The sequence below is a fragment of the Trachurus japonicus genome, chromosome 9 (assembly GCF_045865225.1).
Source record: "Trachurus japonicus isolate A0001 chromosome 9, Traja_1.0".
NCBI lineage: Eukaryota > Metazoa > Chordata > Actinopteri > Carangiformes > Carangidae > Trachurus > Trachurus japonicus.
This window is the reverse complement of record NC_140915.1, coordinates 20,821,263-20,843,008: the sequence shown is the minus strand read 5'-3', so window position 1 is coordinate 20,843,008 and position 21,746 is coordinate 20,821,263. Positions and strand designations below refer to the sequence as shown.

Genomic DNA, 21,746 nt, shown 5'->3' with positions numbered 1-21,746 from the left:
CATACTTGCATTGAAGTCCAACTGACTGAATACAGAACATAATAGAAAAGTGAATAGAAATTAGACAAGGAATAATTGTAAAGTACTACTAGTATGGTTTGTCATTTACTACTTTGTGCTCTTTCTCGCTTTTCTGCCTCACTGAAGAGGATAACACAGCAAGGACAGCACCAATAAATCAAATTGCAACCTGGGCAGCTAAATTTCAGTTACACTGATGTGTCTAATAAACGTTCCGTGGCAGTGGACAGGTTTTTCACTTGAATAATCAAGTGTAAAGTTACACCTGCAGTTCTGCTAATGGCCTTTAGTTCCCCAGATACAATAGATGGGGTGTCTCCTGTCTGCATTAGAGCAAAAATAAAACTTTAAACCCTTTCTCATTTAAGTCACGTTTGTTCCTACACCTCTTCAGCCTGAAAATACGAGAGCCAAGATCCTAATCTCTGATATTACCGTGCTGCTCTTCCTGGAGCTCCTGCCTCTGCAGTGAATGAGAATGACTTTGGAGAACACAGTGACAGTAATCAGACGTTTTTTGGCAACATTTCGCTGATCAGACATTTTTAGCACTCATAGGAAATTAAACTACATTAGTGTCTTTAAATTCAATGTCAGTGTGTCCCTGTGTTTTAATGGAGCAGCTGCATAAAGTTTGGTTTGATGTCATCACGTTTGTGTCATTATTCTACAATTTAGTGGTTTAGAGTTGTTACTCTTTTTCTCTGTAGTCTGAGCTGTTCCACATCATTAAACAGAGTCAATTCTTTAATTGCCTATCGTTAGCCACTTGTGGTAACAAAACAATGTAAAGGAAACATTTATATGTTTTTTTCCCCCACAGAATATCTTCAATAACCACATGCTGGATGTGAACGTCAGGTGGCTGGCTGTGCTGTATTTCAAAAATGGCATTGACAGATACTGGAGAAGAGTAGCGCCTCAGTAAGTGCCTGCTTTTCTCTCTTTTGCTATTTCTGTCAGCCTTTTCTTTCACTTTCCCATCTTTGGCTTTTTCTTCGTCTCTCCTCTCCTGCTCATCTCTATTATTTGATTCAGTTTCTCATTTACTCTTATTCTTGTCTCTATTCATCAGCCTTAATCTCTCAGCCCGTTCTTGAGGCTTTGTCATTCTCTTCAGATCGTTTTTGTCACAGATTTGTAGTTGCATTTTTCTGTTTTGTCTCTACTCCTCATTGTTTTCATTTCCCTATTGTCTTTTCTTTTAGCAGTTATAGCTTACGTCTGCAGTTCTATCTCCATCACTCTTCACAGCTTTGTTTCTCTTTTTTTTTTTTACTTGCCATCCTGATTATTCATATCATTGTGCTCTGATTCTATACTAAATGTATTATTTTGTGTCCCTTTTGTGTGGTAGCAGATTGACTTTGAGTATTTAAAGCTTACAGCCTATCTTTGGGTACCTGACTAACCGTCTTTTGTTAGTTTTGAACCGAACATTTGCTCTTAAATTTGCAGGGCAGTGAGTGGCTGTAGATAATCACTTCTGCCTCAGCACTCTTTGATTTCTTCAATAGATTATTTTCTTTTCTCTAAAGTTTTCTGATCCTCACCCAACTTTTCAGTAGTTCGGTAAACTGAGTTTCATTTGCTGGAGTGCTGAGTAAAGAGGTTTTCATCCTTGAGTTATTTATGTAATTACCTTTGGACCGTTGCCATTAATCGTGGAGTTGGGTACTGTGTGGGACAGCACAATGGATATGGTGTCACTATACAAAGTGTAGACAACATTACACTCATTTCTTTTGTAATTACTATGATTTAGAGTAATGCACTGCAGTTAGAGCTGCAACCGATAATTGTTTGCATTATCAAGCAATTTGGCAAAGATTTCCCCAACTTTAATGTTAGAGAATACAGAAAAATATCCCCCCCAGTCCAAGGTCCAAGCAATAGCCCTGAACCTGAAGATACACAGTTTAGTGTGATATTAATATTTTTTAGGTTTTGCATGAAAAATTACTGGATCGAATAATCAATATAGGTACCCATTATTTTTCTGAAAGTTGACTTGATTAATCGATTTTTTTATTTTAACCATACAAAAACAAGTAATCTAACAAATATTTAAACATTTTTAGAGGTGCATGTTGCAATCTCAGGTACATTTGCATTTTGTTTTGTAACTAACTGATCAATTGAAATTAAATTTAATGGACACGAGGTGCAGACAATGAACAACAACTCTCACAGGTTTTGCTGAAGTTTCCTCATCTACAAAAACATGAATACACATATTGTCCTTTATCTTAGCTTGCTGAAGGAGAAACAAAATAAAAATTCATTAAGGAAATGTGGACTGCTGAGGTGAGTTTGTAGGTTAGGTAGCTAATTAGCTGCTCTGCAGGAGCAAATCAAACAGCATGTAGAGCTACCCTCTGCTGTCACTTTAGTAGATGCCGGTGTAGTCCTTCCTCTTCGATACCACTAACAGTGCACTGTCTGCCAATGTCATGTAAGCTCTGCCAACTACTGTCAATCAAACACAAATGGAGACACAGAAATGGCTGAGAGGGCCGGTGAAGAATTTCAGATTTTTCCCCAAAATACATTTTTTTCTTTCTCTTAATATTTTTTTTTTAAGTATATTTTTTGGCTTTTTTGCCTTTATTTGATAGCACATAGTGAGATAGACAGGAAAGGGGAGGCAGAGAGAGGGGGGATGACATGCAGAAAAGGTCTGCCCGACGTGGGATTCGAACCGGGGACGCCTGCATTGAGGACTGCAGCCTCTACATGGGGCGGCCGCGTTTACCACTGCGCCACGCACTGCCCCTTTAATATAGTAAATGTGACTTCAGTCCATTACAGGGTCTAGAGACAAACAACCTCAAACATTCATGCATGAGTTTTTAAGAGTTAACTTAATGAGCCTGTCTCTGCACTGTGGGAGGATGACCGGGCAGTGCAGTAACCAAACCACCACTGTGCCTAGATAATAGAGTAAAAAATAAAACTAATAATATATCATCACTGCGGTGGCAGGGCTTCCTGGATCTTTTACATGTCCTGGAGCCATCATTAATGTTTTTAGTGCTACCTGTCCTCTTTCTACTGAGTCCAAAGCTCTACTGTGGAAAAGGTCAACTGCTATTTTGTAACTTGAAAAGCCCCCGCTTGTTCCTTTTTTATTAATGACACCTAGGGCTGTGCCCAAGCCTGTCATTTGGCCATAATGTTGTAATTATGATATTGAAATTTAAATTAATTACAGTCCATGGATAAACAACAGTATCTGTCAGCCAATAAAGTTATGTTAGTGTACCACCTTTCACACAGGATAGTACAATTCAAAGTGCCTTACAGATGAGAAGCTGATGCTAAGACATTATCAGTATCAGACTCTCTGGCAAAACAAGAATCAGGCGCACACACTTGCTTGATGTTAATATATCTTTTAATCTTCCACCCCATATTTCTTTTAAGCTTGCCTTACTGAGACATTCCTGAAATATGTGTGCGTAGTAAATCTTGTTTCACTAATTCACACTCTTCCTCCCAGTAATTTGTTTTCCACCCATATCTCTTCTCTCCCTGCCCAAGGTTACAGCATGATTCATTCTTGCCTCTTCTTCGCATCAAACACTCACCCATGTCGAGCTCCAGCAGCGGTTGAAATAGATGATATAACTTCAACATTTTGTGAAATGTTGTATTTATGCACAGCTTCACGCTGTCATGTTTTTTTTTTGCCCATATTCCCTACTCTGTCTGTGAAAACTGATTTTGGGGACCGCAAGATGTGAGTTGGAGAGGAGCGGGGTGTTTATCCAAAAGCTTATTGATTAAATCAGGCAGCTTGCATGCCCTGTACTATAGAGTGTTACACAGGAATATAATTGATTTGATCCCATAACAACTTGGCAGGTTGATGTCATATTCATATCTTCACTATATTAAAAAAATGCATGTTTAGAATTTGAAATGAAACAGTGAGGAGTCACTTAGGATGTGAGCTACATTCAACAACACCAGCGCAGGTGGCACCCTGCTGTCACATTGTTACATGCACCGTTGCCTTTGGTGAGAAGGTCCTAGCTTTAATAGGTGGCTCTTTTTTTCTTAATTTGGTATACTGAGAACTACATTTATTGTCCTATGTATTTTCTATTTATTTTTGTTTATTTGTTACATGGATCCCCATTAGATTAGATGTCTAGACAACCAGCCAGTCTTCCTGGGGTCCATAATCATAAGAATTACTACATAATACAGTAAAGAATAGATAGAAAGGCAAACAAGATGACAATAAAAATTATAGAAAGGACAATTATTCAAGTAAAGTAATTTCATTAACACTGATTTGTGTGTCTATCTTGTATGAAGCTCAAATCTTTACTCCCTCTTCTTTGCATTTTCAGTTTTTCCAGTGTTTACCACATCTGAACATATTTTTGGTTGGTTTGTTCACAGTGCATTATCAGAAGAAGAGAAGATGTCATTGCGTGCTGGTCTCATCACAAACTTCAATGAGCCTGTCAATCAGGTTAGTGACAAAATTGGGATACACTGTTTAAAAGTGTTTAAGCATCAGTTGCTGGTTGACAGAAACTCACTGATTCTGATTAAACTACTTTGTATGAAACCATATAATTAACATCAATTTCTCACTTTCTAAACCTCTATTGTAGTCATTAATGGTTTGATTACACATTTGCCAAAGTTTTGCTTGAAATAGATTATTCATCATAATTAAGCTAGATCTGAAAATATTAGTCAAAGTTAGCTGTACTGTTGTCAAGTCAGATTTACTGAAAGATGAAGTCTAAGATCTTAAATGTATCAAGCATACTGCCCTATCTTGAAAGTGTGGTGTTGTAATATAGTTGTAAATATAAACCGAGGGGAAAAGTAAACACTTACGGTAATTGCTGTGGGACATAACAGATACCGACTTGATTGTATTAATTATCTGCTGTCTGTTTACATACTTCAGTATGTATTATCACTTGGGAAGTAGAAAAAACACACAAAACCCTGTGGGCAAGTACAGAGAATGTCAAGTGGCCTGTGTCTAACACATTATAAGTCTACCAAATAATAATTACACCTGCCCTGACATGTAACTGAACTGAGAAATGGCCACAGTTACATAATTTGGACAGGTAGACTCTGAAGAAAAGACTCCACACATTTTGTTTCCATCATTGTCTCTTTGTGTAGTGAGGGGCTGAAGTGAGAGGAGGAAGTGAACCTTTGGAAGCCCAGTCGTTCTCATTAAGGAAGTGATGTGAAGGCAGGTGGCATGAAATACACTGGCGGCAATTTGCAGGTGGCTGTGGCATTTCAACCACCTGTCGACACCAAAACTGTTTTGATTTTTTCTTGCATCAAAAAAAGAGAGCTAGATCGGACCAGCTGTTCCTATCCAAACTAATGAATCAGATCCCAGATAGTAGAGGGAGGTTAAAGTAGCAGTTTTCATTCTTGTCTTAAGGAAATTAAAAAGCAATAACAAAGACAATGCCACTGCATTCTCATTAGTCCCCAGAAGCAGAAAAGTGATATAAATGCATTGCAGTGTACCATAGACACACTGTTCCCATCGGTGTGGAGATTATAAAGGCTTACCACCCAATGCTAGTGATAAGAAGGCTGTATCATATATTACATTCAGAATCCCAGTCATGTATAGGTCAGCAGTAGGGATGCACATGATTAACTGTTTAACCGTTAACCGATGACAAGAACTTTGACCGATTAATACTATTGATTCTTTTTTTTATTTTTTTATTAGCTCCTTATGTCGTCAGCTCATGGGGGCTTGCAGACTTCCACGTGCCTTCAGTCATATTTCGCAGCAAAAAGTGAAATAGGAGGACTGACGGTATGTGCCAGTTAAGCGGCGCAGTCCCTATGAGGGAAGGTCAGACAATAAATGTAAATAAAAGAAAACCATTGGCGATTGCCCCCGTGAGTGTTTTGCTTATCGGTTAATGGTTAATAATCGGTTAACGGGCGTCAGTTATCGGCCATTTAAAAAAAATCAAAATGCATCCCTAGTTAGCAGTGTGTTTATGTAATGTAATATTTTTGTCAGTGTCTGTGTATGACTACATGAGTGGTATCACACACCATTCTCAGCTGCATGACAAACAAGGGCTACGTTTACACTGAAACGATCTGAACAGAAAACGCAAAAGTAGTGTTGCATTCTCACTTTTTATTCCGTGTTTATACGAGTGTTTTTGGGGTGGAAATCTGTATGCACGCCAGGCGCCTAGGTGGCAGTGTGCCACACAACATGATGAAATATTTTGCCGTTTTCATCCGCGAGGGTTGTCGTGTAAACAGGGCCTAGGGCACATCCTTTTCAGCAATTGTAAGTTTCAGATGTAAGGCTGAAAGTGGCTCACAGGACAATTCCACTTAAGCTTAAGAGTAAAAAAAATCCTTTACTGAGATTGATTACTGGCTGACTGAATAAATGACATGCCAATGAATCAGCCACCAACTTAAAACAATGTTTTAATTAGCTTGAACTTGGACAGTGATCAATTTAATATTAGTATTTTGACCAAGAGGTAATAAGCCCTGAAAGATCTGAAATAGTGATTTGAAAACACTGATTGCACACATTGGGTTTTATATCAAGGAGTTTCTTGATACGCCATTCATTTTATAGTGATCAATAGAAGGCTGCAACAAACAAACCATTCAAGAATCAAGTAGAGTGTAGTTAATCTGTCTCAGAGGACCTGGATGGTTGCCCTGAATGGAGCCATCCATCCTGGTGTCTGCAGCATGTATGTCCCTGAGGGGCAGCTCACCAACATGAAGACTGATAGGGTCCACATGGCAAGAATGAATGCCGGTTCAACTCCATATGTCTCATGTCAGAACCTCTCCTTGTTGATCTCCCAGCTCCAGAAGGGGTTTTGCGTGTTTGTCTGTGTCTCTGTGGGCTTTCCTACATGTGGACAGCTGACACACAGTTATTTATATCTGAGGAAGTTCTGTGAACTCGGCAGGCTTTCTTCAAAAACATAATGACTTATTGACCCAAGAAATTAAATTTGCATGCTCATTGATTTTTACAACTTATTACTAAGATTGTTATAGGTACTTAGCATGCACATTAGTGTGCATGCAGTGCAATAAATTCTCATTCTTTAGTTTCTAAATGATAGTGAGTAGAAGTGGAACAATATCTGTTTCAACACATGGGTGAGTTTCCATTGCTGTTTTAATCCTTGTCATACACACTTTAAAATAGCTTAGATTTGTGAATTAAGAAAGAAACTGCTGTCACAGTCAGATTTGACATTATACTTACCTTAGTACAGCAGTCCATGTTGGTATCATTTTCATATTAACTTGGTAGTTTGGGAACTGTGTGATTTCTAGGCTCATACAGGGCCATTCACTTTATGTCCAATGGTATTGATGACGTTTGGTGTGACAAAACATTCACAATTTCTCCCAGTGAAACACAACATTTCATCAATACAAACAAACAACAACCTCTAAAGTGACTATAATGTTTTATCAATACCTCATGTAACAGAGTGTATGCATTTTAATGTTCAAAAACCACATCTCTACAATGTGGATATCAAGTACTTGTGGATCTGAATGGATGTCTATGCTAATACAGTGTTTACTGTATGTACTGCAAAAAAAATAAATAATAATAAGTGATTTGGTAGGTATATGTATGATAAAAACATCAGCTATTAAAAATGGTGTTCAAATAATGATAGAAGTTTGAATCATTGTCCACTATCTGCTGGGGTATAAAGTGCCCTTTTCAGTCTAGACACTTGACCTCTCCATTTATCTTAAATGATTAGGTGTCTCTTCCTCAGTCATTGTCGGATAAATGAGCAGACTTGGATCTTAATGACTCAGCAAGAGCACTTAATGTTGTGTCAAGAAATATTATGACAAGTGAAGCTGTGACAAGGTCACATGACACATATTTCAGATATGATAAATTGCTAATAGTAAAACCTATGAACTTGTGACACATCCGTTCAAGTCCTCTGTTTTGGAAAGTTACTGAATCAATGTGACTGATTCGAGTATTAACACTGGATTGCTTATGATCTTTTCATAGTTTGTGGTTATTTTATCTGTTATAAATGAGACAATAAAACTGTGAAAATGAAATTGTATGTATGCTTTGTTTGTCCAACAGATAGCGACTCAGATCGCAGTACTTATAGCCAAGGTGGCCCGTCTGGACTGCCCCAGGCAATGGCCAGAGCTCATCCCCATTCTGCTGGAGTCGGTGAAGGGTCAGGATGGCCTGCAGCAGCACAGAGCACTGCTCACCTTCTATCATGTCACCAAAACACTAGCATCCAAACGTCTGGCGCAGGACCGACGACTTTTCCAGGATGTAAGTTGACAGTTTTACTTATTAGGGGCTAGGCTTCTTCTTCTTCGGAAATCCTACTTCCCATAGATGAAAAATCACCAAACTTTGCACAAAGCTCCAGTCCCATGCCAGATTTACTCAACTCCAAACACATGTCAATATTCCTCATGGGGGAAAAAAATGACAATATTTTGGAGTCGGGGTCAGTGAAATTTGGCATATGTCAGAGTTTTATCTCAAAAACTTAATTTTTGAAAACAGTTTGAATTCTGCTCTCATGTGAGCAATTACAATCAATGTAAGAGTGGCATTTTTAAACATTTGATTTTTTTCTTATGAAGCAAAACATTTATTGTGAAGAACAAATCACTAACATTTCCATGCTGTCAAGATTCAATATATGTATTATCATTATTATTTTAGTCTTAATAACAGAATTTTTGATATTTTGACAATTTTTGACCAGGTCTCAGCCAGTTAGCTCGATGAGTTAGAGGATGGTTCTTGGTGTCAGAGCTTGTGAGTTCAAACCTCAGCTGAGGCAGAATAGACATTGTAATGCTGATGTTCTTGTTGTTTTCCTATTTTGTCTCTTGTTACTCAGATTTGCTGTGAAGGAGCTTTATATTTTCACTCATCTTAACATCTTTTACAAGACTGTTGTTTTTTAAATCTCATTATTTGATGTTCAGAAACCTCCTCTATCTGTCCTCCTGTCCTTCAGGCAGTAACTGTGCACACCTGAATACAAGGTGACTGTAGGTCAACAAGTAAAAAAAAACAAAACTGAACTTCTGAACTTTCCTTTTATATGTTGCCTCATTTTTTTCTCCTCTTGTGTTCAGCCCCCTGACTTGTCATGCTCCCTTTTTGTGTCTCTTTTTTCAGACAAAGCGTTTTGAATATGAATAGATGAATAATAATATTACCTTGAGAGTTGCCAGTTTTTCTGTTTTGTATTTGGCCTGTAGGAGATGCTGTTCAGCTTCTGTAAGAAACATGTCAAATACATAGATTTATCATAGCCAGATTCTGTGTGCATGCATGTGTGTCTGTTTTTGATGCACTACTCAAGCATGATTGACGTGTTTGTGGATACATTTTTCTGTATTTCTGGTTGTGTGTGTAAGATAAATTATTTGAGTGTTAGAGGGAGGGCTGTTTTGTGTGAGTTAATGTTTCTTTCATAGAGGCAGTGAATCAGAGCAAATAGCTCTTTTTTCGCCATCTGTGGTTTTAAAGATCATAAGACTCCAGTGGAAAAACAGTTGTGAAAAGAAGGGGTTTAAGGGAATAAGATGATCAAACAGACCCAACAGAGGGAGAAGGAGAGTGACAGAGACAAGCCAGTGGACATCACAGACAGTGACTGAGACCAAATAGTTGGATGTTGTGCAGAGGCATCCTCTTTGCCAAAATATTTGCCCTTAGGCAGTAAAGGGAACAGAGGCAGACTAACCCCATTAAACAGTGCAGTTTTTAAATGATGCACTGATGACTTTGATGCTAAATGGCGCATGCAGTGTTCTCTCTCCTGTCGTGTCTGGGATGGCTCAGTGGCCAGTGCATGTGCGCACCACACACATTAGTGAGGAAGTGACACACACAGGGTAATTTAACATTTTTAATTTCGGTAAGGTGTAACAATGGTTCATGCTTCACCCCACATGTCTAAGTGTTTGTTCTATGGGACATCTTCATAGATTCTGAGCCCTAAGTGAACTCAGTCTTTGTAGTTGTTTGTCTTCCTATTGTTGTTTTTTGTAAAGACCACTAGTCTGCATACAGTCTCTTGTGGTAAGGCTATGTTCACCATCCCAAATACCACATCTAATAGTTCAGTTATAGGGCTGCACACAGTAGCTGGAAAAACTCATTATTTCTGCACATGACCCACCGTTGTTTTCATTAAAACAGGGGGGTTCTACCGAAGAAAACTGTTGTGTTAAAGTGGTGACGTTAATATGTGTTATTGAAAATAAGTCACTTGTTTCCTGATTGCAATTTATTCTGAGAAACCTTTTTTTTCTGCATAGGACAGTAAAGTCCTAATACTTTATTAAAGCAGAAGTAAGCGGAATATTTGTGTTAATATAAGTCTTAAATAGTTCTATCTTCAGACAGCAATCACTTATATAGAGTGTTTGGTCTGAAACACGGGTCTGTCAGTCACTCTGCTCTGCTGTAAGCCGAGGAGAAAACTTTCCTTGTATCCTACAACTTTTATCCAATGAGGAGAGAGAACGGCATACAGGGGCGGTCCTCTCTGTGTGTGCAGCCAAGGGATGCGCGTGAATGTGGTGGCGTAGGGACGAGGGCGGGGACTGCTAACTCCATCGGCTGACAAGAAGTTAGCCAAAACCACCAGATCGCTTACTTCTGCTTTAAGTAAGGACATAATAATTACTGTTATGTGTGTGTGAGTGCTTGAGCTTGTCTCCTCGTACGCAACAAGTGTTTGCACTTCTCAAGTCCTTCGTCCAAGCTAAAGCAGTTGGTAGAGCATGAGACACTGACAGCATCACATTAACCAGCTCTTTGTTTCCCTGGCCCACTTGCTGAGGCTCGGCCAGCGAACTCTTCAAATTCACCAGACGCCGTGCTAAACAGATAGTGGAGTGAAAGAAGGAAAGAGAGGAGCGATAAAAAGGCATGGTGAGGGTGTGTCGGAGAGGAAGTGATTGAAGTAACTAAGAGCTGCTGGTGACAGGAGGAGGGATCACATAAGAGGAAGTCATAGAGTAATGAAGAAATTTGTGTAAAGAATAAGTAGAGTCTGTATTCGTGGAGAGAGAGGATGGGGATCGGGACACTTTTTGGAAGTGATTTCTGCCTCTCAGCTTTTGGGAGTTGAATTAGTAAAAGCACTGACTATTAGAAAGAAATGGAAAATGTGAGGAGAGAACTGGATGTTGCAGAAGCTCAGTGCCTGCTACCTTTTCATCTGCAGAAATGAAAATATTGAAATATTTGACAACACAATTTTCTTTTTTAGAAACTCATAACAGTGGCTTTCCTCCTCATGAAATGACGATAAAATGGAGACTACCGTAAATGTAATCAAAGAGCAAATAATAACTGTAAAAGCATCCTAAATGGAGTGTACCTGAATGACAGTGCTTCATAATGCAGTTGCACAAATTACTGCCACTAAAAAGGATCATTGTGCAGACTCCAGTCCAGTCTTCTAGTTCACATACAAATAATATTGCCCCCAGTAGTAGCATGGAAGATGACATATTAAACTGGATGTAACTTAAGGACATGCATATCAAAATAGCTTTAAATGCACATGTCCAACTTCATCACAGAAGGCTGGTTGATATCAGCTGCTGTTATTCATCTAGTTTACATGCTGTATATCTGGTGTCTCCTCAAGGCCAGTCGGTCACGTATTTGGCAGGAACACTATAATGTTCAAAACCCCACATTGTTGGTACTTTGCTGAATTTAACAGAACACATTTGAAGTCTTTTCTGTCAACAGAAGCAACAATGCAAATGCTCCAACATTTCTGCAACAAAGAAATGGGTTAATGCCTATTGATTGTTTTGTTTTTTGTTTTTTACCCTGAATAGTACTACCCACAACACAGCAGTTGTTTTTATGAATCATTGACACAGGCCACTCTTTTGTTCTCCTTTCTCCTCTCTTTGGTTCCTGGCTCACATGTGCTAGCATTAATATATTGTAAAATATTGACTCTAAAAAGTCCATGCTTTAAGAATGGAGGTCTCCATTTCTAAAAATTGGAAAGTTTTATTGGTGCCGCAACTGTTCAGAGTTGCCACTTTTCTCATAGTTTTACAAGAACAATTCAACTTGAATTGACAACTTTTGTTTGTCATTGGCGTGAAAAGCACAGAACTGGGATGCATGGGGAAGCTGCAAAGACATTGTTTTGTTTGCTTGTTGTGACTTTCAAACTTGCAATAAGTTAAGAGAGGAATGTGGCAGGTGATAACCAGTGTCTGTCTTTGTGTTTCTGAATAGCAATAGAGGCGCAATATCTCACAGGATGGGTATTCATAAAGAGACTGTCAAATGAAATGAATTGCACTTGGATGGCTTTGGTCTGCGAGCCCCCCTCCCCCTGCTGAAAAAGGGAATCAGTGTGAAGATGGAGGAAATTGTTTGCTTTTATTGAAAATTTCCTCTCTGTTGTCTCTGTCTGCAGCTGTGAAAGGGAGCAGCCACATGCATACACACAGGTACACACAGGTCTTGCAACTATGGAGCTTTACAAGGACAGGGAGGGGGGTGCAAAACGTACCACATGGGTGGGGAATAATAATTGATTCTTTGGTGCATCAGAATTCACTCTTGAATGATTCAACATTTCATCAAACTCATTAACTGGAATTCAGATGATTCTCCAATCACCTGCTGCCAGCTGAATAACACACTGCTTTTCTTTGTGTGGCGGCCACCTTCTATGCACTGCTGCACAAAAAAATCAAATTGGAGATGTAATTGACACAATATTCATTATCAGCAGAATGCATTGAAACTGTCAGACCACTATTATGAAGCTGCAGTGGTGTGGTGATATGATCTGTTGTCGAGGGACTCTACAGTAGTTGTGGTGAGGGCTACTTTTTCTGTTGTTGTTGCTACAGTTCATCATTTTCAGTACCACCTGGGGTCATGGTGAGGATTGTAGTCTGGCTCAGTAAATTGCATCAAACTTTAAAGGTATTCAGAAAAGAAAATTTAATTTGAGCCCACTGTGGGTCTTAAAATTTGTGTAATAACTCATCTATCAGACGATGTAGCCCAAACTTTCTGCAAAATTCTATTTTCGAGTAAATCCGGGATGAAAATGGGGTAGTTTTTTTCGCATTGGATAATGCAGGCGCACAAATTATGCGTCACGTTGCTCACGATTCATCAGCCACTGATATTGTATCCGTCATCCGTCAATCAAACGTCTGAGACACACACACACACACACACACCGAGCTCGGTCTCGCCCCAAACATTGAATATCCCGCCCTCTCAATAACGACCAATCAAATTCGTTTTCCTTACTCAGGTAAACTTGTGCGACAACTCGTGGAAACTCGTAGAAGGAGGCGCGACAAACAAGACAAACGGCCATTTCTGAATACCTTTGAAAGCCACAACTTAAGCTGTTCTTGTCAAGTCTTTTTTCATTTTATGAAAAACACCCCATTGTGTGATTGTCTGTGTCGTGCTTGATAGCAAACAGCCGATGTGGTTGGTTGGTTCATAAGAAATTGCTAAATAATTTCTTCATGCCTCGAATAGTTTCTTTTGTGTGTGTAAATCAGTCCTCCTGTGATCATTTAATTAATGTGCAGGAGGAGAAAAGATTACATATCAAAATAGACTGCTTGAATGACATCCAAATGTTCTATGTAATATATTAAAACAAAGTTGTTTTAGAGATTATTTAAAGAAACTTGTGTTGGCTGAGCTATAATTACAGTCTCTGGTTGGATAATGATTGTAATTTTTCATGACACCTTCTTTCTATCATTAACATAAATGATTGTGGCGCTCCACAGTTACATAATGTATTTATTGCATTTGGCTATATATGTATACTTGTTTTTAGTCTGGGAGTGTGACAGACTTGCAATACCTGTGTGATGTAAGAGAAGCATTAGAGATGTGACAGTTATTTGAGAAATGTGTCTTATATCAGACATTATGCAGCCTTCAAGGTACTTGGTGAAGTCCATTTTGCATTTGTTTAATATGGTTGGAAAAACACTTAACATGTAAATCCTCTTGTCTCACGCACACAAATGTGTCTCATAGCATTTTGACAACCTGTGAATCATTTGTAGGCACACATAGCTGTGCTCTTCGACTAGGAATTAGAGATAATTTCCTCTCCTTGGGTTCATGACTTTTAGGTTTCTATGCGTTGGATTAGTATGAAGAATGGAACACGGCAAACTCCACAGAAATCTCTCCAAAGAAGAAACTTGCCATCAATGCAGTTTCCCATAAAGAATCCATCGAAGCCCATGCTGTGCTGTCAAAGCAGGGATTTCTCTTTCAGCAGGCATACGTCACCGACATCACAACTAGTTCTCACTTGACACTTCAGTGTTACCAACAGCTGTCAGCAGATACTGCTGAAGACTTGTTGAGTTCCTCAGTGTTATCACAGAAACTTCTCGCGGAGTAATTTTCATGTGTGTTTGTCACAATATCTGAGCGTCTAAGTCCTTAAGCATTATCACACTGAAATGCTCCAATATTGAGCCATGCACCACGTTTGAACTGAGAGGGATTGTTTACCCCTCCTCTTTTCTGTTCTGTTTATTCTTCTTATGAAAACAAAACTGAACTCATTATTATGCTGGTTGTGCAGGTTTATTATTTTCTGAGCTACTGGGCCAGACACTATGACACAGTTGACAGGATCAAGAGTTCTTTAGTCTACCTTTTGTTGATCTTGTTTTGCCTCTACAGGAAAATGCCTTCATTTAAAAAAAACAAACAAACTGTAATTGTTCTGGGCCCTGATAATGTTATGGCAGTGACTGTAATAGGCAGCTCATTCAGAGCTAAATTAGACCTCTGGCTCTGGTCTCCCCCATCCCCTGTGTATGTTTGTTGAATGTAAGCATCTTATGTGCAAGTGCTTTTTGTATTTGCATTGGTGTCGGTGTAACAGTCTTCACTGGCGTTCAGATTGATTTGTGATTCATCTCACAGCAACGTCATGTGTCTGTTGCTCAACATAAACTGTGAGCCAGAATAATTTTATCTGTGTGTGATTGACTGTACTGTTTATGTTGGCAGCTGGCGTCAGGCATCTACAGCTTTGCCTGCTCCCTGTGGAGCCATCACACCGACTGCTTCCTTCAACAAATCTATGCCAGAGATGAGGCTGCAGCGCTCAGCTCACTGGAGAGAACACTGCTCTCGCTTAAAGGTATCAACATTTGCACACTCACTCATGCCCATACAGACCACAACAACTGCATTCTCAAGCAAAAAGGTACAGTGTTTATACAGAATGGTAAATAAGTAAGTAAATCACGCCTTTTGATAACTGGCGGCATATGTAATTTGTAGCGCATGATTTTACCTTTAAACCAAATCCTAATTATAGAGACAGGTTGGGAATTTCTGGAAATATTCATGTGCTGATACTTTGTTGAAGCACTAATTGAATAGAGTTCACTTTATAGTGAATATGCAATTAGTGACAATCCAGTAAACTGACTTTTTTTCTGCAACTTTCAGTTCTACGCAAGTTGACTGTCCATGGATTTCAAGAGCCACAACAGAATATGGAAGTGATGGTGAGTTATTTGAGCTGTGGCTGCTAAAGCATTCATATTTTTGGAAAAGCTGATATTTTTCCTTTTGGTGTTTTGTGACTCCAATCAAAGTGCGCAAAATGTGGATGGCTGTGATGATTGAAAGTGCCTTAAGCCTTGTCTCGGTTCAAAGAGTCAACAGTTCTGTATGAGCTCCTCTGTCAGTGTGAAGAAAGTCCAAATCCATGAAACTGTTAATTCAATTTTGTCAAATTCTCCCAGGTTAAAAAAAAAGAAGAAATCTTTAATGTGTGTCTGGGTTGGGTTTGGGATCCTCCAAGGCTCAGAGCTAATGAAATCATTTGCACTAACTGTCCAACTCCTTTAAACTCCAGCTGCATTCCGACTTCTTCCTGTTGTGTCAGTTGAGATTTGGTGAAAAAATACCAGGAAATACTGTAGAGAGAAAACGTTATTACTGCTAAGTGCACAGTGCATTCACATGATGCTCATATACATTTTCACTGCTGAAGCGTGAACTGCAGGACTGCAGTAATGTGAACAATAGAGCCCTGAGTCAAATGTCTACATTTTGTTTTTTTTTCATTATTAACTTTTTATTTTAACTTAAAAGGCAACAGATCTATTCCAATTACATTCCACTTTTTATATTCAACATTTTAACCCCAGAATGCTGCCTGCTTAGCAAGTTTGACGCTGTGCTTCCTGTCTCTCTAATCGTCTCTATTGTAGTGTTTTTTTCCCCCACCTTTTGTCTTTTATTGGCTTGTGTTTTTTCTTTTTCGCTCTCTCTCATAGTCAAGGGCGTTTTATGACAGGATTCTGTGCTCGATTATTCCACTAATGAGACAACTTTTTGCTTGCAGGGTGAAGGTTGTATAATGGTTGAAATACTCACATTAAAATGTCATTTGCCCTGAGCGATGGCTGGTTATTCCGGCTCAGTGAGCAGACGCAATCGTTTGGAGTTAATATTTTATAGATGTATATGCTGTTAATATTGTACTCAGTACTTCCTGCCTTTGCTTGTCGATACCATTTTTCATCCTCTTATTATTCAGTTGTTGATTACTTGAATTACTGCAAAACTACTTACTCTCCCAGTAGTCAGGTCACTGCTAATCCTAATTAAAAACTATAGTAAAATTAAGAAAATAATAATAAATGATTTTTGTTTTTAGTTTATTTAAAGCAGAAGTAAGCGATCCGGTCGTTTTGGCTAACTTCCTGTCAGCCGATGGAGTTAGCAGTCCCTGCTAGTGTTGGGCGATTTTGACATTCTCAGATGGAGATCGCCGATAGACCTATCTATCGCGGCGGCGGCGGCGGCGTATGAGTATCGCTTTTACCGTGCCCTGCTGTCATGCATGCGCGCTTCTCTCTCTCTCTCTCTGTGTGTGTGAGGGCTAATAATGGAGAAAGAGCACTATGATCAACGAACGGAACGCTATTGCGTTGCCGAAAGCCGAAAAATCTATTCTGGCGGACGTAATTTATTTGTGGCATATCAGTGAACACCTCGTCGGGCTGTGACATACAGTTACAGGGCTGGCGTCGGCAGCCTGGTCACAGCCACAACACCAGCTAAACGTGTTTCCTCAAATTTGAGGCGGAGTGGCCACCCTGTTTACCACAGAGATTTTGTGTGCGGTCATATAGAGTGCCGAAGCGGAAGCAGGAAGTAACGGCCCCATGGGTCCTCAATTCGAAAAAAGGCTCCATAGAAATGAACGAGACTCCAAGATTTGAAGTTTGAATTGTGCCATGACAAAAAAAAAATGTCCTCTACCTGTTTAAAACATCACGTTTCATGCCGAGAAATCAGCAGTTTGCTGTAAACCTATTGTAAAACAAAATTCCGAAGAATCCGTAACCAGAAAGACTACAAGTCGCGTAGGTAACGTCACACACCAAATGCCGCCCTTTCCCGTGTCAGTTGGTGACGTATTTTTTGTGGGACACAGATCTGTAGTCCGTAGAGCGTCGTCACACAAAATACATTCTTCTGTTGCCGTTTTATGATAAACTGCTGATTTCTCTTCATGAAACGTGATGTTTTAAACAGGTAGAGGACATATTTTTTTGTCATGGCACAATTCAAACGCATCACGAAATAAATCTTGGTCTCCTGTTCATTTCTACGGAGCCTTTTTTCGAATTGAGGACCCATGGGGCCGTTACTTCCTGCTTCCGCTTCGGCACTCTATGACTACCTGGCTCCGCCTGATTGGACGTCGCCAGTGGCTGCATTTGATTGGTGAAACACTGTCATTTGACAGAGTATCTGTTGGAAGCAGCGAGAGGAGCGGCTTCATTAAAACAAAACAAACAGATTGCGCATTAGATCAATAAAAAAGTAGCGAGTGTGTGTGTGTAAAATCGGCAAGAAAACAAAACATTGCCGATCGTCCTTCCAATCGCGATTGACGATTGGATCGCCAATCGGCACAACCCTAGTCCCCGCCCTCGTCCCTACGTCACCACATGCACGCGCATCGTCCTCAGTCTATGCAACTGCCCCCTTGGCTGCACACACAGAGAGGACCGCCCCTTTATGCCATTATCTCTCCTCATTGGATAAAGGTTGTAGGATACAAGGAAAGTTTTCTCCTCGGCTTACAACAGAGCAGACTGACTGACAGACCCGTGTTTCGGACCAAACACTCTATATAAGTGATTGCTGTTGGAAGATATAACTATTTAAGACTTATATTAACACAAACATTCCACTTACTTCTGCTTTAAAGCCTAAAATGAGTGGGTGAGTTTCTCCTGTCTCTGGCTGCTGTATAGAAACAAATAAGCAGCAGCATCAGGCCATCATGCGTCAACATCTAGTTACTCACTTGTTTCAGAGTGACTTTATAGCTTACACTTGAATTGCTTTGTTTGTGTTCCTGTTGTCACTGTGCATCTCTGTGCCGTGGAGTCCCACTTCCTCCAGATAAGAAAATTGTTTTTGGTTTTGGTTTTGTTGAAATGGAAAGATTTTCAGATCAAGACACAATTCTGTCTCCACTGCCTTAAGTGAATCCACTTTCTGTCTTTCCATTAACTTGTGCCAAGTTTGTATATTCAATTCCAATGTGAATGTGTGTCCTCAAACAATTGAAACTAAAAGTTAATTGTTGTCAACTGGGACAAGTGAGGGGAGTCAAACTTGGATGTGATTTTTTTTTTTTTAATTTGCAAGATGCAATTATTGATTTTTTTCCCCGCCCTACAAATTAACCCTATTGCTGCTTGGAAAACGATTTGATAAGTCATTAATTATTCATTAAGTATTCACTGCAATGTAATGGGTTTTCAGTGTAGCAATATAAATTCTTATTCAGATCATTTTGACTGCCATTGACAAATTTTCACACTTCTTTTCAGTCAAAATGTTTTAGACAGATTAAACACTAACAAGCATTGTCAGATATTCCCTGTGATGGTTTAAAGATATGTCACACTCTTATGTATTCAAGATGCTGAGGGCTTGTCATCTCTGATTTTGCGCTGACTTTGGTCATGAGTATGACGCTGAAAAAAATTCTGTTAAATCATTTTACATTATTTAATTTTATTTCCACCTGAAAGATTGTCCCGTGCTTAAGTCCCTGTGAAGCCATGATGTATGACCCCATAGCACAGCAGGCCTGAACTTTATCAGTGAATCTCAGTAACACACTCCAGTCCCATATCTGCATAATGTGAGATGGTGATCTTGATGTCAATAGGCCTGTGCTTTTGGTAAGCTGCTTAGTGTGCACAGCTGGAATTGATAAACCATGCTAGAGGTTATTGGCAATGTATCAATATGAATGAGACATTTTGTATTGAATGTGTTTTTTATGGTGACATATCAAATAATATAAACATATTCACTCTCACTCTAATTTGGTAAGATTTATTCTCAAGTTGTTTTTCTTGGCACGTGTCGGGACTGTTATCCTATTCACAGCAAAATTAAAATGGCTCGCTAGTTATTTTTATTTTTAATTCAATATCCTTTTGAGAATGAAGACTGCTCATTAGTTGTTTCCGCTTCATGTGTTTGTTATTGGCTGTAGTCTGTAGTATGTTCAAATGCCCTGTAGCAATGGTTTATGACATTTACACCTGGATCTCCTAAGGAACTGTTTTATGTTAAGTCTCACATATAAGCATTCTGGACAGATTATGTTTATTTTCTAATCAGCACAGTGGCAGCCGTGATTACGAAGAACAGCATCAATTTGGAAAGTACTGACACGAAAAGTGAAGGGCATTGTCAGCTTTCACCCAGGCTGATGAATATTAAAACATATTTTGAAGTAGAGTGACTGTTTATCTTCCTCGCTTGATTGTCAAGCAGGCACTACAAGGTTGGGGGTGGGGGGTGTCAGTACAGGACAGGACAAACATCTCAATAGATCATTGGGTTCATTGTTTCTTTAAACTGTAGTTTGTGCACTCACTGTGGCTAACTTCTAGAATATAAAAAGTCCAATAAGTTAAACCTTTAGGAAACAATTCGGCCCAACCTTGTAAACCAAAACCAGGAGCAGGTCTGTGCACATAAACATTCACCAATATCACCGGATGTTTATTAAATTAAACTTGATTGTTCTGTTGGTTCTCATCTACCTTTAATCCGAAACACACATCGATCATGTTATTTTTTTTATGTCCATCTCAATCCATTTTAGTGATACTCAATAAATTTCCACCTTGTCATTCCACCAAAATATATTTCCTGAGCAAGAACCATGACCTTAACCTAGCTTTTCTAACATTACTGATTCATCTGTGTTGTACTTCTTTTGTTTGTTTGTTTGTTCCGTATCTCCTCTTTCATTTCATCTACCTTGTCCTCCCTCTTTTTCTAAACTTGTCACCATTATCTTAACAAATGTCTCGAGTGAACTCTGCTCTATGTACATTACCCTCCAACCACACCCTCTCCTCTCTCCCCCTCTTTTGACCCTCTCTTTCTTCACGAACTGTGTTTGGAGCTATAGTTGCTGGCTGGATGTGTGATTAATGACACTGCTGTTGACCTCATGGCTGAACATTAATGCAGAACTAAACAGATTGCATCTCCATCTATCATCTAATTTCCCATGCTAAGCTGCAGCTACACCAGGCTGCAGAAAATTGATTCTATTTCATATTGTGTAGCTGGCACTTTTATTTATAGTCCTGAATACAGAGGAAAGTGTGCCCTCACACATGCACAGACACACAACACAACAGACACACCCTAAATGTATTCTCTTGTTAATAAGTCTGCTTCTGGGCAATACTGATGAAGCAACCATGAGTGATTCAACTGCATAAATGTCATAGAGATTAAACTTTATCTCACTCTCTCTTCATCTCTTCCTTTTCAGGGTTTCCTGAATGCAGTGTTTGAAAGGCTAAAACAGTTCCTGGAATGCTGTGAGTATTTGTCTCTGTCCTGAATCTCAACTTTTTCCCTTTAGTAAACAAACTTACCCACCAGAGCTTTATCTAGTGCATGCAGAAGGCACCTACTTGAGAATCTCCAGGTCATCCTGATGTAAACATTAAACTCAATATACAGTCACACATGCAGCTCCATGTTGCCCTGTGTGATGTTCAGGGACAGGTCAGGACAGTCGGTGGACAGACAGAGAGCTTTAAGGTTGAAGTTTATATTAATTTAGGGTGCACTGTGAGACTGTGACCTGTCAGCTTTAGGAGAGAAAACTCTGCTCCACGGCGACCAGCGTTTTTTTTTTTTTAGATAGCTCCGTGGTATTGACCTGGCTGAAACACAGGAGGACACCCTGTATTTATCAAAGCTTGGTCGCCGTGCTTAGACACTGGGTCGGTTCCGAGTGAAACTGGAGAGACACAACCCGAGACCGGACACCGGAGGGAGAAGCAGGTCGAATGTGCACAAAAAAACAAGCGCGTCGCACCAAATGCACACCGCTACAGCGTTGCTTTGGGTTGTGAGTGCACATGAGCGCGTCTACATTGAAAGTAATGCGTGCAAAAGACGCTACATCTGAACGGCCCCCATACACACACTTTTTAATCAAGGCAGCGGCCAAAATCACCAAGGCGGCCTTGGTCTTAAACATGCAGGGAAAACCTAAAGTAGAATATTTATGATTTTAGAGAGCAGGTTAAAGACATCA

General features: G+C 39.5%; 1 protein-coding gene across 1 annotated transcript in view; it reads left to right on the top strand.

The window, feature by feature from the left end:
* ipo11 (importin 11) overlaps window positions 1-21,746 on the top strand; it is a 120,512-nt gene that overhangs the window by 6,145 nt on the left and 92,621 nt on the right. The window contains exons 3-8 of the mRNA XM_085786498.1: window positions 845-945; window positions 4,435-4,507; window positions 8,162-8,365; window positions 15,128-15,260; window positions 15,575-15,633; window positions 20,970-21,018. Of these exons, the coding sequence (XP_085642624.1) occupies window positions 845-945; window positions 4,435-4,507; window positions 8,162-8,365; window positions 15,128-15,260; window positions 15,575-15,633; window positions 20,970-21,018 (619 nt within the window). The remainder of the gene's footprint in view (window positions 1-844; window positions 946-4,434; window positions 4,508-8,161; window positions 8,366-15,127; window positions 15,261-15,574; window positions 15,634-20,969; window positions 21,019-21,746) is intronic.